Source organism: Panthera uncia, chromosome F1, assembly GCF_023721935.1.
Source record: "Panthera uncia isolate 11264 chromosome F1, Puncia_PCG_1.0, whole genome shotgun sequence".
Lineage (NCBI taxonomy): Eukaryota > Metazoa > Chordata > Mammalia > Carnivora > Felidae > Panthera > Panthera uncia.
Genome location: NC_064813.1, coordinates 34096521 through 34114213, shown reverse-complemented (window position 1 = coordinate 34114213; position 17693 = coordinate 34096521). Strand labels below are relative to the sequence as shown.

Below are 17693 nucleotides of genomic sequence, written 5' to 3'. Positions count from 1 at the left end.
ACACATATATGTATATATATTATTTATAGATTATATATATTATATATATATTATATATATACTTATATATATTATTAATATATATATTATATATATTATTTATATATAGATAATATATATATATGTAATATATATATATTATATATACACACACACACACACACACACACATATATAAACAAAAAGAAACAAAACCCTAAGCTAAACTGGTTGCAGTCCAGCAACTGAAACATTGTTCTGGACCAGGAAGATACCCTAAAGGAGCCAACAGATCACTTCTGAAAGGAGTAAAACATCAAAGTCAAAAGCACAGAATATGTACATGTTAAAAAACAGAAGCCAAGGGCCTTCCTTTTCACTAATATTAATTTGAGTGATGTCATATAAGCTGCCTTTAGGAGCTTCCCATGTGCCAGGCACTGTGCTGTTTTAAATGAATCCCATTAAGGGGCACCTGGGTGGCTCGGTGGGTTGAGCATCAGACTTCGGCTCAGGTCATGATCTCACGGTTCATGAGTTCGAGCCCCGCAACTGGGCTCTGTGCTGACAGCTCAGAGCCTAGAGCCTGCTTCCGATTCTGTGTCCCCCCCTTCCCTGCCCCTCCCCCCAACCCTCTCTTTCTCTCTCTCTCTCAAAAATAAACATTAAAAAAAAAGTAAATGAATTCCATTAAACATTTACCATCACTCATTGAGGAAGGCATTAAATCATTTTGCAGGGGCTCCTGGGTGTCTCAGTTGGTCAAGTGTCTGACTTGATTTAGGCTCAGGTCATGATCTCACGGTGGTGAGATCGAGCCCCGCATTGGGCTCTGTGCTGACAGAGTAAAGCCTGCTTAGGACTCTCTCTCTCCCTCCCCTTCTCTCTGTCCCTTCCTTGCTTGAGCGCTAGTGCTCTATCTCTCTCTCTCAAAAAAAAAAAAAAAAAAAAAAAAAAAAAAAAAAAAAAAAAAAATCATTTTACAAATACGTAAATACATTTAAAGTTTATATAACTTGCCCAAGTTTACATACCTGTTTATATCTGCATACTATGGCAAATAATTTTAGAATCGCTAACAACTTAAAATGGCTATCGATACGTTCTTCCTCCTTTCATTACTAAACATGATAAATGTGTGTAAAGCGTTAGAGATTTAGAAGGTTTTGAAAAATATAAGCAGGAAGGTACTAAACCTGAGACACTCGGAATTGGAGGTTTTGTACTGGGAGGAGTTGACGCTGGAAAACAAAATAATGTAGATGCATCAAATCTTGGGGTTATTGCTGGCATTTGCACCAGGAATTTAAAAGACTTTTGGAAAATATAAGCAGAAAGTTAACCAAATCTGAATGATTCAAAATCGGAGGACTAGCACTGAGAGGAATCAGTACTGACAAAAAAATAAATAAATAATGTAGACTGGATTAGTACACCCCTCCCCCCGAATTACTGCTTTCTTTTAAGTGAATTATATCTTTCATTTTTTTTTTTTAATTTAAATTCAAGTTAGTTAACATACAGTGAGTGTAGTCTTGGTTTCAAGAGTAGAACCCAGGGATTCACCTCTTACGCAGGACACTCAGTGCTTGTCCCAAAGCATGCCCTCCTTAATGCCGGTCATCCATTCACCCCATCTCCCACCCACCTCCCCTTCATTTTTACACACAAAAAAGCCATACAAGAGAAACTTATATACCTGTGTGACATACGTAACACGCAAAGACCCTAGGAAAACGGATAAGATCACAGCGTAACATGCAAAGACCCTAGGAAAACGGGTAAGATCACAGCAGCAGAATGCTTCCGTGAATTCTGTAATACATCTGTCATGGAACTGAATATAAGGCAGAGTCAAATACTAGAATTGCGACCATGCACCTATTTTTTGGCGTCATTGTTATTAAACGTCAAAGAAACAAAATTACAAAAAAAGAGAGAGAGGGGAGGAAACAGATACCCATTGTACCTTTGTAACACATTGGGGCTGCAGGCTCCCAAGTGCTGTTACTGCCACAGACTGCTATGTTGGTTCCATTATAGTAATAACCCTCTGAGCACGTAAACATAACTGTTGCTTTGTAGGTAAATTTTCTTCCAAATCCTGACGTCAGTCTTCCATTGGCGGGTTCAGGATGTGGACATATGACCACTGAAAAGCAAAGAAACTCCAGAATCAATGGAAAGCTGTTTCAACAAAGGACCAAAAAAAAAAAAAAAAAGAAAAAAGAAAGAAAAAAGAAAAATAGTGCACAGTAGTCATTTCCAGCAGGAAGAAACATACAACTAATGAAAGGCAAGGTGTTAATTAAAATAAAAAAAAAAAAATACCCAAGAAATCTTTATGTGTATGTACACTTTAATTCCAGGAAAAAGGATTTAGAGAAATCTGTAACTTTTTTCCACCTAGAAAGACTGTCATTAGAGTTTACTCACTTTCCTACTTTTTTTCCATTACTGACAGGTTTTGAGAAAGGCCTGACCACCACATACAAATCCAGGGCAAGTTCAAGAGCAACTTTTTGATCCTCATTACTCCGGGAATTTTAATTAATTATTATTATTATTATTATTATTATTATTATTTTAGAGAGAAGGAGAGCATGAGCAGAAGAGAAAGGAGGAGAATCTTAAGCAGGTTGAGTGCTGAGCAACTTGGGGCTCAATCCCACAATCCTGGGATCATGACCTGAGCTGAAATCAAGCGTCAGATGCTTGACCCAATGAGCCACCCAGGTGCGCCAGCTGTAGGTATTTTTTTTTTTAAAGGTCATGCTGACACTGGCTGCAGTACCCTGCTTTTCTAGAAAGGTAGAAAAGACTTTTCTGAGAAGGTAATACTTGAGTTCAGATTTAAAAGTTGAAAAGCAAGTAGCCATGCAAAGATACCCAAAAAGAAAGTGCTCAGGTAGCAACAACATACACAAATGGGATGTTCAAGAAACAGAAAGGCCAGTGGAGTTAGGGCAGTGTTTTCCAAACATCTTGGCCTGCAAGCCAGAGATCGAAAGGCACATTTTACATCGTAAACCCGTATATAAGCACACAGGCCTGAAATACAGGTCAGCCTCATACCAGCATGCTCTGCTGTTTTCCATTCTACTCCACCTCTTGGGAAGTAAACTACTGCTCATGACCTGATAGATTCATTTCAGAATCTATGAATTAATCTATTAATTAATCTTTTCGCCGTTGTGCGAAACTACTGTTAACTGCACTAATAATTTTCTTTATGTTATGCTGGCTAGACATAATTTACGTACAGCAAGGCTCGTCCTCTTAAGCGGACAGCTGTATGAGGTTTGACAGAGGCAAATAATCATGTAATTACCACAATAAAGACACAGAAAAGCTCCATTGCCCCCCAAGATTTCCTCATGCCGCTTTGGAATCAACCCTTCCCACCCCCACAACCACCTTCACCAACCAACCAAACACTGATTTGTTGTCTATTCCTATGGGGTGGTTTTTCCAGAATGTCATAATGAGCTTAATTTCTTCTTTTTTAGTTTCTTATGGTGGAAGCTTAGATCATGGGTTTGAGACTTTTTTCTAATATAAGTATTTCAGGCTATAAATATCCTTCTAAGTAATGCTTTTGCTGTATCCCACAAATAGTGAGATTTTGATATGTTGTCTTTTCATTTTTATTCAAGTCAAAACATTTTGCAATTTTCCTTGTGACGTCTCCTTTGACTCATGGGTTGGTTAGAAGTGTCTTGCATCGTTTTCAAATATTTGGGACTTTTATAGATACCTTTGATTTCTACATTCATTCCATTGTGATCTGATATTACACTCTGAATCATTTCAATTAAAAAAAATTTTTAACTATCATATTGCATAGAATATGGTATTAGAAAATGTTCCATGTGTACCTGAACAGAATGAATATTTTACTGCTCTTCAGTGGTCCCTTTCTTCTAACAATCAAATCCCCTCCTGTGTCTCCCCGCATTATGTCACTCTCTAGACCCTTATACATTAATTTTTAAATATGTTTTGTCTAGGGTTTGTTATTCTTGTTTGAGATGGGTAGTCTTTTACAATTTATTCTACCATTTCCTATAGCCCGAACTCTCAAACATCTTGTAATAGAAGAGAAAATTGTTATTTTTAAGCCAGTGTGTGCTGTGTTTTTTTTGATGTTTCTCCCAAAAAAAAAAAAAAAGAAAAAAAGAAAAATCCTAACTCACGCATACACAGAGGAGTTCACAATAAATAAATTAGAATGCTAAGAATGTGTAGGGTAAGGGCTGGGGAACTCTATAAATAGAACTATTTTTGAGTCAATTTTACCTGTATTAAATTGAATTAGAAACCAATTTAACAGGAGGAACGAGCACATGGGGCTGTTTTGTTTACTTGTAGGTAGGTATCTACCAAGGGTTTCCAACATATTTACAAATGAAGAAGGAAGAAAACGGAAGTATTACCTTTACACTGCGGAGGGTTATCACTCCATTCACCATTTCCGGTACAAACAAGTCTGCTCTCTCCAATAAGTGAATATGCATCTGGTCCATTTGATTGATCACAACTGTAAGTTACCACTTCATTATATTCGTATTCTTCCTTGCCACTATTGGTATATTTCCCATTTGCTATTTTTGGGGGTGGTAGACACAATATCCCTTAAAAAATGAAAAAAAAAAAAAAAAAAGGACATGAAAGGCAAAAGGAAAGGAAAAGATGAAGGTAACATTAGTGAAGTCCTATGAACTGCCTTCAATAAATTCATTAACACATGATTTCTCCAAGCTGGCTATAAATCCAATATCCATTTACAAGAAAGTGTCTGTGAGAAAATGTATTCTTCCAAATTCAAACCATTAATATAGACATGAACTTTTAGCATAAAACTCATTTTCTTAAATACTTACAAAAGATACCTATATGAAATACCTATGTTTATCTGCAAGACCATTCTAAGTTCTCATCATAAGAGATGCTGATGCTTTAATGAGAAAATATGCTTGTGATTAAAAATAAAACACAGTGCTAGTTGAGAAATGCTTTATAATTTATAAATACTCTTGACACTTGAACAACATCAGGGTTAGAACTGATCCCCTGCAGTTAAAACTCCTCATGTCTTTCGATTCCCCCCAAACTTAACTACTAATAGGCTCCTACTGACCAGAGCCTTACCAAGAACATAAAAAGTTGATTAACACATATTTTTGTTATATGTAGTATATGCTGTATTCTTACAATTAAACAAGGTAGATAAAAGAAAATGTTATTAAGAAAACCACAAGGAAGAAGAAACACATTTACCATACTGTACTGTTAAAAAACCACAAGTAAGTGGACCCACAACAGTTAAAACCTGTGCTTTTCAAGAGTCAACTGTATAACCATTCACTAAATTGATAGTTCACAGTATCAAAATATTATTATCTGTTTTCACTTTTATCCATATGAGTCTATGGTGAAATCATCCAGATACTATAAATTGTGTGATAACACCACCGACTGAATCCAGACATCTTCCTTTAAGCCAGATTTTGAAGAGATTTGCAAAAATGGAAAACCATACCCTATTCTATTTCTTGTGGAAAATTCTGCTGTTTTAAAATTTATTTATTTTTTGATGTTTGTTTATTTTTTTTTTTAATTTTTTTTTTTTCAACGTTTTTTATTTATTTTTGGGAGAGAGACAGAGCATGAACGGGGGAGGGGCAGAGAGAGAGGGAGACACAGAATCGGAAACAGGCTCCAGGCTCCGAGCCATCAGCCCAGAGCCTGACGCGGGGCTCGAACTCACGGACCGCGAGATCGTGACCTGGCTGAAGTCGGACGCTTAACCGACTGCGCCACCCAGGCGCCCCGATGTTTGTTTATTTTTGACAGAGAGACGGAGTGCAAGTAGGGGAGGGGCAGAGAGAGAGAGGGAGACACAGAATCCGAAGCAGGCTCCAGGCTCCGAGCTGTCAGCACAGAGCCCGACGCGGGGCTTGAACTCACAGACCGTGAGATCATGACCTGAGCCGAAGTCGGACGCTTAACGTACTAAGCCACTCAGGCACCCCGAAAATTCTGCTTTTTTAAAAAATTTGTTGGGGCGGCCTGGGTGGCTCAGTCAGTTGTGTCTGACTTCAGCTCAGGTCATGATCTCACTGTTCATGGGTTCGAACCCCACATCGGGCTCTGTGCTGACAGCTCTGAGCCTGGAGCCTGCTTCAGATTCTGTGTCTCCTCTCTCTGCCCTTCCCTGCTCACACTCTTTCTGTCTCCCACAAATAAACATTTAAAAAAAATTGTTGCATAGGCTAACATGCATTGAGCTTACAGTTCTTAAAAGTGAATAAATAATTATGAATATCAATAGATATAACCTGCATAGGAAAAGCTCTTTGTGGTTTTTATTAATTTCAAAGCATAAAGGGATCCCAACAGCAAAATTTTATTTTATTTTTGTTGTTGTTGCTATAAGACTTTATTTTTTTAATATCAAATTTATTGTCAAATTGATTTCCATTCAACACCCAGTGCTCATCCAAACAGGTGCCTTCCTCAATACCCATCACCCACTCTCCCCTCCCTCCCGCCCCCCATCAACCCTCAGTTTATTCTGTTTTTTAAGAGTCTCTTATGGTTTGCCTCCTTCCCTCTCTGTAACTTTTTTTTCCCCTTCCCCTCCCCCATGGCCTTCTGTTAAGTCTCAGGATCCACAAAAGAGTGAAAACATATGGTATCTGTCTTTCTCTGTATGACTTATTTCACTTAGCATAACACTCTCCAGTTCCATCCACGTTGCTACAAAAGGCCATATTTCATTCTTTCTCATTGCCACGTAGTATTCCATTGTGTATATAAACCACAATTTCTTTATCCATTCATCAGTTGATGGACATTTAGGCTCTTTCCATCATTTGGCTACTGTTGAAAGTGCTGCTATTTTAAAGACTAATCCTCTAAATTCAAAAGAAGGCATATACTTACTAGTACATAGAGGGGGATTATGACTCCAAGTCACTGTATTATCGTCGATACTAGAAAGTTCACAATAAATAACTTTTGCCCCAAATAATCGATAACTAGAAAAGAAAAAAAGTTACTGGATTCTTCAGCAGTTAACAAGACGTGTAGAGCAATGAAAAAACATTTCTTTTAAATTTTTTTTTAACATTTATTTATTTTTGAGACAGAGAGAGACAGAGCATGAACGGGGGAGGGGCAGAGAGAGAGTGAGACACAGAATCGGAAGCAGGCCCCAGGCTCTGGGCCATCAGCCCAGAGCCTGACGCGGGGCTCGAACTCATGGACCATGAGATCGTGACCTGAGCTGAAGTCGGACGCTCAACCAACTGAGCCACCCAGGCGCCCCGAAAAAACATTTCACATGGTTGTTTTTCTCTACTACAGTAGTTTGAGGAACAAGTTCCTTAAGGGACATATAATGAGAATGGTAACCATAGCTGCAACTTAACCAAATAAAGAATTTCTGCACTGAAATATACACTGGCCTAGAGCAAAGATTTCTAAATAAATCTGTCACATCTGTCAGTCTGGCCTCTCTGCTATCTCCAGCAATCACATTACACATTCACTTCTATGCTCTGGCCATTCTTCTCAGTCAGAACAACCAAGCAGAGAGATTAGGCCCTAGGGCTTGCCTGGATGGAGCTGAGTCCCAGCTCCATGACTCGCTTTCTATCTGACCTCAGGCAAGTCCCTTAATGTTCCTCTTGCTCAGCTTCCTCATCCCGCCAAAGAGGATAACAGCATATACATCATGGAGCTCTTTTTTTAACATGTATTTATTTTTGAGACAGAGAGAGAGAGAGCATGAACAGGGGAGGGTCAGAGAAAGAGGGAGCCGCAGGATCTGAAACAGGCTCCAGGCTCTGAGCTGTCAGCACAGAGCCCGATGCGGGGCTCGAATTCACGAACCGTGAGATCATGACCTGGGCCGTAGTTGGACGCTTAACCGACTGAGCCACCCAGGCGCCCCCATCATGGAGCTCTTTTGAGGATTAGATGAGTTGCCATCTGGCACATAGCAAGTGTTAGGTGAGTTTTAGTTCTTATTCATGTTTACATCACAGTATCTGTTTTTATAAATGCTTATTCATTGGGGGGGGGGGGGACAGAAAGAGAGGGAGAGAAAAGCTGACAGTGCAGAGCCCGATGTGGGGCTATATCCTACAAACCGTGGGATCATGACGTGAGCCGAAACCAAGAGCTGGCTCCTCAACTGACTGAGCCACCGAGATGTCCCCATAGTATCTTTCTAACAAGGAGTAGCTCAGGGATATGCCTACTCATTATCTTCTCTGATGATTTAAATTCACAGTACTCTCTTCTCCTGAACTCTCATTGTAATGATCATGAATCATTATATTTATTTGGGACTATTCATTTGCTACTTTGTTTTGACATCTTTTTGTATGTATTTTGTTTCTCAATAAGGCTACAACTTCTCTGAGAAGAGAATAGGTCTTAAATTTTTACTGTTCCTTAAAGTGCCTAACAAGCTACCTCTAAATAACTATAGGCCTACCTCATTTTATTGTGTTTTTTTTTTTTTGTGTGTGTGCACTTGGCAGATACTGTATTTTTTTTAATAAACTGAAGATCTGTGGCAATACTACAACATGCAAGTCAATCAGTGCATTTTTCAAACAGCATTGGCTCACTTCGCGTCTCTGTGTAAACTTATCTTTAAATTAAGGTATGTACATTGTTTTTTTTTTTTTAATATATAATGCTATTGCACATTTACTAGACTCCATTATGGCATAAACCTAACTTTTATGTGCACTAGAAAACCCAATAATTAATTTCACTCACTTTTTTGAAATACTTGCTTTATTGAGGGGTTATGGAACCAAACCCTCAACCTCTGAGGTATGCCTACGGTGACAGCATGCTCCAATATTTTTACTGGACCAAGTTAAAAAACAGACAGTGAAACTGCCTGCAAATGCTTCTAGCTGAATTTTCCCCCAGAATCAGTCAATCACTGATTCTCTATTAAAATGTATTAGGAGATTATTCTGGAACAATGGCAAGGTGGTAAGCACCAGGAATCTGTCTCTCGATCTAGAAGACAACTGCACTCTTAGGATCTATGTGATGTAAATATTTTAGAACTAGGGAGTCTGCTGATGGTTTACAACTTCCCAGGAAAGACTTGGGCAGGTAAACTGCATTGATTTCAGTCAATTTCATCTCAGCAGAGTGTCAGGTACCCATCCTCCACCCCCCCAGCAGGCAGCTGTGCATGCATTCTTGGAGCAACTTAGAAGCAGTTGGGAGATCCAGGGTGGGCAAAAAAGACTCTGTCCTCCAAATAGTGGGGATCTGTGCTCTTATCACTGAACTCTGCTTCTGATCACAGAGAAGCAGTGAGGCAGGCAGTTACTGTTGTCACACCTGCCCCTAACTCTTGTAAGCCCCCTTCTACCAGCCTGAAGTGACTTCTAGGGGACTAAACATCCAGTGCCCTCTGCTTCTCATTTCATGTTTCATTTTTCTCCACTCGGGAGCCAGACATTAAAGACTAGAACACTGAAAGACAATTGCATATGTGGGAAAAAGTAAAAGTGAATGTGCATGCCCAGAGAAAGGCTAGAAAAAACTGAAAAGACCTTCAGTTTACATGTCAGGCTGATCCTTCGCATGGAGACAGCCTACAAGAATAACATAAAATGGCAAACCCTAGGGAAAGAGGAGAATCTGATTTCCAGAGTTAGCACATTAGTAGATTCAAACGTACAGTTCAACAAAAGTTACAAGGTATGCAAAGAAAGAGGAAAGTCTGGTCCATTCAAAGGAAAATATACATTGACAGAAATTAACAGAACTAGACAAAGACTTTAAAATAAAAGTCTTAAAGATGCTCAAAGAATTAAAGGAAGAAATGTAGAAAGTCAAGAAAACAATGTGTGAAGAAAATGGAAACATCTACTGGAGATAGAAAACCTACAACAAAACCAAAATGAAATTCTGGAGTTGAAAAGCATAATAACTACAATGAAAAATTCACTAGGGAATCGAATACAGATTTGAACATGCAGAAGAAAGAATTGGTGAAGAGAGGGCAATGGAAATTATGGAGTCTGAGGAGCAGAAAGAGAAAAGATTGAAGAAAAGAAGACAACAACAGGTACTTAGGTGACACCAATATGCTAGCCAACATACATGCTGTAAGACAACGAGAAGAAGACAGAAAGGGCACAGAGAATATCTGAAGAAATAATGGTTGGAAACTTCCCAATTTTGATGAAAGTTGTGAATATAAACATCTAAAATGCTCAACAAACTCCAAGTAAGAAGAATGCATAGAGACCCACACTAGAAAGCATAAGAAACTTTCAAAAGACAAAGACAAAGACAGAGAATCTTGAAAGCTGGGAGAAAGAAGTGAATCATCGCCTAGGAGGAATCCTAAATAAGATTCTCAACAGATTTCACATCAGGACTTAGAGGTCAGAAGATAGTGGATGGACTGAAAGCTCAAAGGGCTAAAAGAAAAAGAACTGGCAACCAAAATTCCTCTATCCAATAAAACTGTCCTTCAAAAGTGAGGGAGAAATCAAGACTTCCCCAGAAAAAAAAATCTGAGGGAGTTTGTGACCAACAGTTTGTGACTACAATTTCGCTTGTAGGAAATGTCCAAGGGAGTCTATGAGGTGAAATGAATGGACACTAAAAAGTAACTTGAAGCTGTATGGATAAAGATCTCAATAAAGTAAATACCTGGGCAACATTAAAAGCTAGTATTATTGTAACAATGGTTTGTAAGTAAAATTTTTGTTTTCTATATGATTTAAGACACCAATCTTTTAGAAGAAAATAAATTATTAGTGCAGAAGCTAGTATTACAATTATTAGTGTAGAGATCAGCGCGGCATCAGCAACCAAAAGGGTGGGGATGAAGCTGTAAATGAGCAGTTTTTGTAATTTATTGAAGCTAACCTGGTATAAATTCAAACTGGAGTGCTAAGAGTGTAGGATGTTAACTGTAGTCCCCATGGTAACTACAAACAAAATAGCTGTAGAATATACACAAAAGGAAATGAGAGAGGAATTTAAACATTTCACTGTAAAAATAAACTAAACAAAAAATTAAACAGTAATACAGGAAATGAGGGACATAAAAAGGTATAAGACATATAGAAAAAAATAGCACAATTTCAGAAGTGCCTCCTTGCCAGTAATTACTTTAAATGTAAATGGATTAAATTCTCCAATCAAAAGACAGTGATCAGCAGAATGGATGAAAACACATGCATGATCCAGGGGGACCTGGGTGGCTCAGTCAGTTGAGCATCTGACTCTTGATTTTGTGTCAGGTCATGATCTCACAGTTTATAGGATCAAACTGTGTTGGGCTGTGTGCTGACAACACATAGCCTGCTTAGGATTCTCTCTCCTTCTCTGACCCTCCCCAACTCAATTCTTTCTTTCTGTCAAAATAAACTAAACCCAAACCTAGCAGAAGGGAGTATTAAAGACTAGAGAGGAGATAAATAAAATAGAGGAGAAAAACCAAAAGTTGGTTCTTTGTAAAGATCAACTGAATTCACAAACCTTAGTTAGATGGACTAAGAGAGAGAGAAGACTCAATTTATTGAAATCAGAAATGCAAGTGGGAACATTACTATCAATTCTACAGAAATATAAAATATAATAAAAGAGTTCTATTAACAGTTTTGCACCAACAAGTTGGATAACCTAGATAAAATGGACGAATTCCTAGAAACACAAAGGCTACCAAAACTAAACCATGAAGAAACAGAAATTACGACTACTTACTCACCTATAACTAGTAAGGAGATTGAATCAGTAATTGAAATTCTCTCAATAAAGAAAAACCCCAGACCTGATGGTTTCATGGGTGAATTCCACTAAACATTTAAAGAACTAATACCTATCCTTCTCAAACTTTTCCAAAAAATTTAAGAGGAGGGAAATCTTCCCAATTCATTCAATGAAACCAGCATCAACATGATACCAAAAGACACTACAAGCAAATAAAGCTACACACCAATACTTCTTATGAACCATGATGCAAAAAATCATCAAAAAATACTAACCAACAAAATTCAGTAGCATATTACATACCATGAACAAGCAAAATTTATTCCTGGGATGCAAGGATGGCTCAACATATGAAAAATGACCAATGTCATATGCCACATCAGCAGAATGGACAAAAACCACACAATTATCTCAACTGATGCAGAAAAAGCATTTGACAAAATTCAACACTCTTTCATGGTAAATATATTCAATGAACTAGGAAGACAAGAAAACTATCTTAAGATAATAAAGGCCATTCATGAAAAACCCACAGCAAATATTATACTCAATGGTGAAAAGCTGAAAGCTGTTCCTGTAAGATCAAGAACAAGTCAAGGATGCCTGTTTTTACCATTTCTATTCAACATAGTACTGGAAGTTCTAGCCATAGCAATCAGGCAAGAAAAAGAAATAAAAGACATCCAAACTGGAAACGAAGAAGTAAAATTATCAGTTTGTAGACAATGTGATCTTATCTATAGAAAATCATAAAGATTCCACCAGAACAAAACAAGTGTTAGTAGCGCTAATAAATGAATTCAGCAAAGTAGCAGGATAAAAGACAATATAAAAAAAAAATCAGATGCATTTTCATATTGTAGTCCGTTTACCTTCTAAATGAACATTTTTCATAAATGTCCAGTATCCCCAATATATACTATTGAAAGAACCCTATAGAACAAAGGCTGTTAATCTTTTAAAAAAAATTTTTTTATGTTTATTTTTGAAAGAGAGAGAGAAAGACACAGTGTGAGTGAGGGAGGGGCCGAGAGAGAGGGAGACACAGAATCCAAAGCTGGCTCCAGGCCCTGAGCTGTAGTCACAGAGTCCGATGTGGGGCTTGAACTCATGAGCCTTGAGATCATGACCTGAGCTAAAGTCAGATGCTTAACCAACCAAGCCACTCAGAGGCCTCAAAGGCTGTTATTCTTAAGTGCTCAATACCTCTTTTTGAGATACTTAACCTTTGTAACAATCACAAAATTCTAACAGATCTTGATCAACATAACGGTTCAGGTTAACCAGGTGAATTTTGGTCTGCTCTCAATATAAGAATATCTTCAGTTGGCAATTTGGTCTTTCATTTCTATAAGCCCAACTTCAACTGAGAGTTGGCCATTTTAAATAGGGTGCACTTTATTGTAAAAAATGAAGTCACCATTGTTAATGCTCACAATAGATATATAGTAGATATGGTAAATATTATAGAATTTTGTTTTTCTTCATTTAAATTTCTTTCTACTAATTACACATCTTTTCAGTTTCCATAAAAAGCCTGAGCCTTGTTAGGCGGTAAGTACGACTTGTCAATAGGAGGAAAATGCAATCAACTTTATGGGAACGCTGATGAAGAGAAGCAAAACAAAAATGGAATTAGGAATATTTACCTTATTTCCTCTAAGGAACAATTTACTTACCCCTCATTACAAGCATAGTGAACCTGTGATCCAAAGAGAAAACTTCCATTTACGCTGACCATATGGCCATTTATGGGATCTCCTGGATGTTGACATGATTTTTCTAAAAGAAGATTTTCAAATTTGTTGTTTCATGTCAACTTCAAAATACTTGAATTAAAGTAACAATTCTGCATTGCTTATCTGAATTCATGAGAGCATTTTCTATTTTTGACTATTATAAAGCCAAACTTAAGATTCACATTTAACCAGATAACCAATTGCCAAGAAAAAGATTCCTTGGGGATTTTTTGAGGACTGAAAAACTACTATTTAAAACCTACATTCACATGAGAAAACAATCACTGCACTAGTGGAATATGCAATCTCAAATGTGTGAAATCTCTAGAGCAATAAAAAAAAAAAATCTGTACACTTACTTGTACAAGCCTCTTGGAGAGGTGTCCATGTGTTATTAGGGTAACAAACAGAAGATATGGGAAGAAGAGGTATAATACGCTTGTATCCTGGGCGACACTGAAATTGTATATTTTCCCCAGGATCATAACTGGATTTAACAACAGTTGGCCTCATAGAGTTGTACTGCGGAGGGTCACAGGCATCTAGGGATAAGAGAATGAGAACATGAAAATGAAGTATTTTCTCTCTGTCACCAAGCAGGGACTGTGGTCTCCCAGCAGGAACATAATACAGAATAGAAGGAAAAATCCAAGATTTTAAATGATTCTTCCATTCCTTTACCAAAGTTGTGATAGCAGTCAAGGATGTGCATTGCTCATTTTAAATAAAAATAATATCCTACTAGGTTTGGGGAATAGGATGAATTTTCTTTCAATAATAAGTTGAATAAGTTGAAGAAACAAAATCAGTGGTTTTTGTCTTAACGATATATGTAAAAAAGCATCCTTCCCCATCTTTTTCTAAATTCATTTCAAAACTCGCCTCTCCTCAGGGTGCCTGGGTAGCTCAGTCAGTTAAGGGTGCAACTCTTGGTTTCAGCTCAGGTCATGATCTCATGGTTTTGTGAGATCGGGCCCTGAGCCCGCTTGGGAGTCTCTCTCTCCCTCTCTTTCTGCCCCTCCTCAATTCACACTGTCTCTTTCAAAAATGAAAAAACAAAAAAACAAAAAAAAAAACTATGAATAATTGCCCTTCCTCTAAGAAGCCTTCTATAGTATATGTACCACTCTGCTCTGAATACTCTTCCATAGCCTGAAACAAACTAAAATAACTTGTCACTTCAGGCTTAGTTTCCTCTCAGAAGGCAAATTCCTAGAGGTAAGGGATCATATGTCTTCTTTTTCTATTACTGTACCCAGTGGGTGCTTACGAAATGCTATAGTAACAAGTGATTATTAAATAAGCGTAACATATTTCATAGATCAAAATAAATATTCACTAAAGCCTTTCAAAATACAAGACTTCATTTCTTGTTTCATATTAGTGAACTGGGCATTTTATAAGTGAATAAACACCATTTAAATATCAAAATTTACTATTCTGAAATCCTTTTTTTAAGTTTATTTATTTATGTAATCTCTACACTTAATGTGGGGCTCAAACTCATGACCTCAAGATCAAGAGTTGCAGGCTTTTCTGACTGAGCCAGCCAGGCACCACTCAAAATTGACTACTCTCAATAGCATTACATGAAAAATACGTTGCTTTGGGGGACATTATTTTAAGTATGATTTCATCTTCCTCCACTGATCAATGGATCACACATTCTTTCAGAAGCTCCCTGAATGCAGCTGTCTGGGCTGTTTATCCAATACACACCTCCAGGAGTGCTACGATACTGCTATGCTTTTAGAATTTTGAGGGGGTGAAGGGAGGGGTTTTTTTCCCCTCCCTAGAATAGTGTCATTTCTACTTCAGCAATTCCTCTTCCCTTTCAATTAACCATGAGCTTGAAAACCAAACAGATCTGTCAGAACAATTATGTAAAACAACATGATGGAGACACATCCAGTAAAGTCCTAAAGGGCTAAAAGAACATGGAGGCCTCTCCTGTAAGGGTGAGGACCTAAGGACAAAGGAGACAGATCTACTTTGATCCCTGAGGAAACTTTTCTTTCTTAATCCCTGGATCTCCGACTTAACTTCAGATTGAGAGACTGGTCAAGAGAACTCTACTCAAGTGAAATATTACTCTCCTTTTACACCATATTCCTAAATTCTAAAATTGTATCTATAAACACTGTCCAACATTTCCTTTACATCATGTCTTCAAATCCACCTACTGGCAATATGTTTTCCACATTACCACTATGCTGACCAAGATATGTGAATGCTCCTCAATCAACTGTCCAAATCAGAACAAAAGCAAAAAGCAAACAAAAAGTCATAGCAATTAAAAGCATTAAAAAGAGGATTAATAAAGAGATGAATTTTATTAATAACATTACATTTACATTAAAATGAATACGCTGAGTCATTTTATAATAGGGGGAAAAAAGCTAGAAATGCTAATATAATTCCAATCTAGATACAAATGCACCATGTCATTAGAAATCCTGGAACCACCAAGAAATAAATCAAGTAACAGCATTCCTCTGATTAAATTATGCAAGTATTCCTTGTTTTATGCATTCAACTTCAGTAACTATATTGAAACCAGGTAAGCATTTTAGAATTCCAAATATGACTTTAATATATAGTGACCTGTATGGAAAAAGAAATGTCAATTGGATGGTTTATCCATTCAACTAATTTGAAGTATTTTCTTCCTCCTAACACGCATAATTATAAGACATGCTTTCAAAAACACGCAAAGTTGACAACTTGGTTTGCAAGCTTTATACACTATAATAATTGAGTCCAATATTGCACTGTTTTACAATAGTTTCTTCTCTTGCTGGGAACACTGATGATTTTTTTTTTTTTTTTTTTTTTTTTAACCCTCTGGCTACCCTTTGTTCTCTGCTTGATTGGATAATGTGATATTCCTGATGGCTTGCTCTAGGAATTTGTGTTACTTCATTCTGCAGATCCCTCAGGGTGAATATGTATACTCCCATGACCTTATTATCACTGAGAGGAGTTGCCTCCCGCATCCTGGTCCCCGTCCTCAATCTCTAGCCAGGGTGCCAAATGTATATATCCAATTGCCCACCCACATGCTCCACATGGAAATGTCACGCTATCTCCGATAACATTTTGAAGCCAAAGTGTGGTCTCTTGATTCTTTTCATACTTACACATGCCCAGCAAACAAAATAGATGGGTTTTAAAATTTCAATTCCTGTATAATTAACATACAGTGTTATTAGTTTTCAGGTGTACAATACAGTGATTCAACAACTCTATACATTACACAGTGATCATCACGATAAACATACTCTTTATCCCCTTCACCTATTTCATTCATCTCCCCACCCACCTACCCTCTAATAACCACCAGTCTCTTCTCTATATTTATGAGTCTGTTTTTTAGTTTATCTGTTTTGTTGTTCATTTGTTTGGTTTCTTAAATTCAATATATGAGTGAAATCGTAGAGTATTTGTCTTTCTCTCACTGACTTATTTCACTTAGCATTATACCCTCTTGCTGCAAATAGCAAGATTCCATTCTTTTTCATAACTAAGTAATAGTCCATTATATATAGCTTCTTTATCCATTCATCTATCAACTCACCCTTGGGTTGCTTCCGTATCTGGGCTATTGTAAGTTAATGCTGCAATAAACATAGGGATACATGTCTCTTACCAAATTAGTGTTTTCACATTCTTTGGGTAAATACCTAGTAGTGGAATTATGAATCATACAGTAATTGTATTCTTAATCTTCTATGTTTTCCACAGTGGCTGCACCAGTCTGAATTCCCACCAAGAGTGGACAAGGAGGACTTTTTACCCACAACCTTGTATTTTGGATTTTGGCCATTCTGACAAGTGTGAGGTGGTATCTCATTGTGGTTTTGTTTTGCTTTCTCTGATGACTGGTGATGTTGAGCACCTTTTCATGTGTCTCTTTGCCATTTGTCTGTCTTCTTATAGAAATGTCTGTTCATGCCTTCTATTTTTCATTAGATTATTTGGGGTTTTTTGTTCTTGAGTTAAATATAGATGGTCTTCAAAACAGAAATTCCTGTTCCTTCTCTTTTATTCTGCCTTTCCTTTGAGTTCAGATCACCATCATTTCTATCTACATTGCTACTAGCATTTATGAATAGGCCTCCTTACCTACCACCCATCTTTCAGCCAGGCAGCCTGGTTCCACTACCAACACTTCTTCCCGCCACATTCGTCTGAAACCCT

The 17693-nt window shown here is 37.4% G+C and overlaps 1 protein-coding gene across 1 annotated transcript in view; it reads right to left on the bottom strand.

Annotated features, from left to right (window-relative positions):
* The window catches only part of CD46 (CD46 molecule), a 40719-nt gene that overhangs the window by 7265 nt on the left and 15761 nt on the right, over window positions 1–17693 (bottom strand). The window contains exons 6-12 of the mRNA XM_049635051.1: window positions 17623–17683; window positions 13853–14207; window positions 13434–13536; window positions 6928–7022; window positions 4416–4613; window positions 1949–2131; window positions 1176–1220 (exon numbers count right to left, since the gene is read on the bottom strand). Coding sequence (XP_049491008.1) covers window positions 1176–1220; window positions 1949–2131; window positions 4416–4613; window positions 6928–7022; window positions 13434–13536; window positions 13853–14207; window positions 17623–17683 — 1040 coding nt within the window. The remainder of the gene's footprint in view (window positions 1–1175; window positions 1221–1948; window positions 2132–4415; window positions 4614–6927; window positions 7023–13433; window positions 13537–13852; window positions 14208–17622; window positions 17684–17693) is intronic.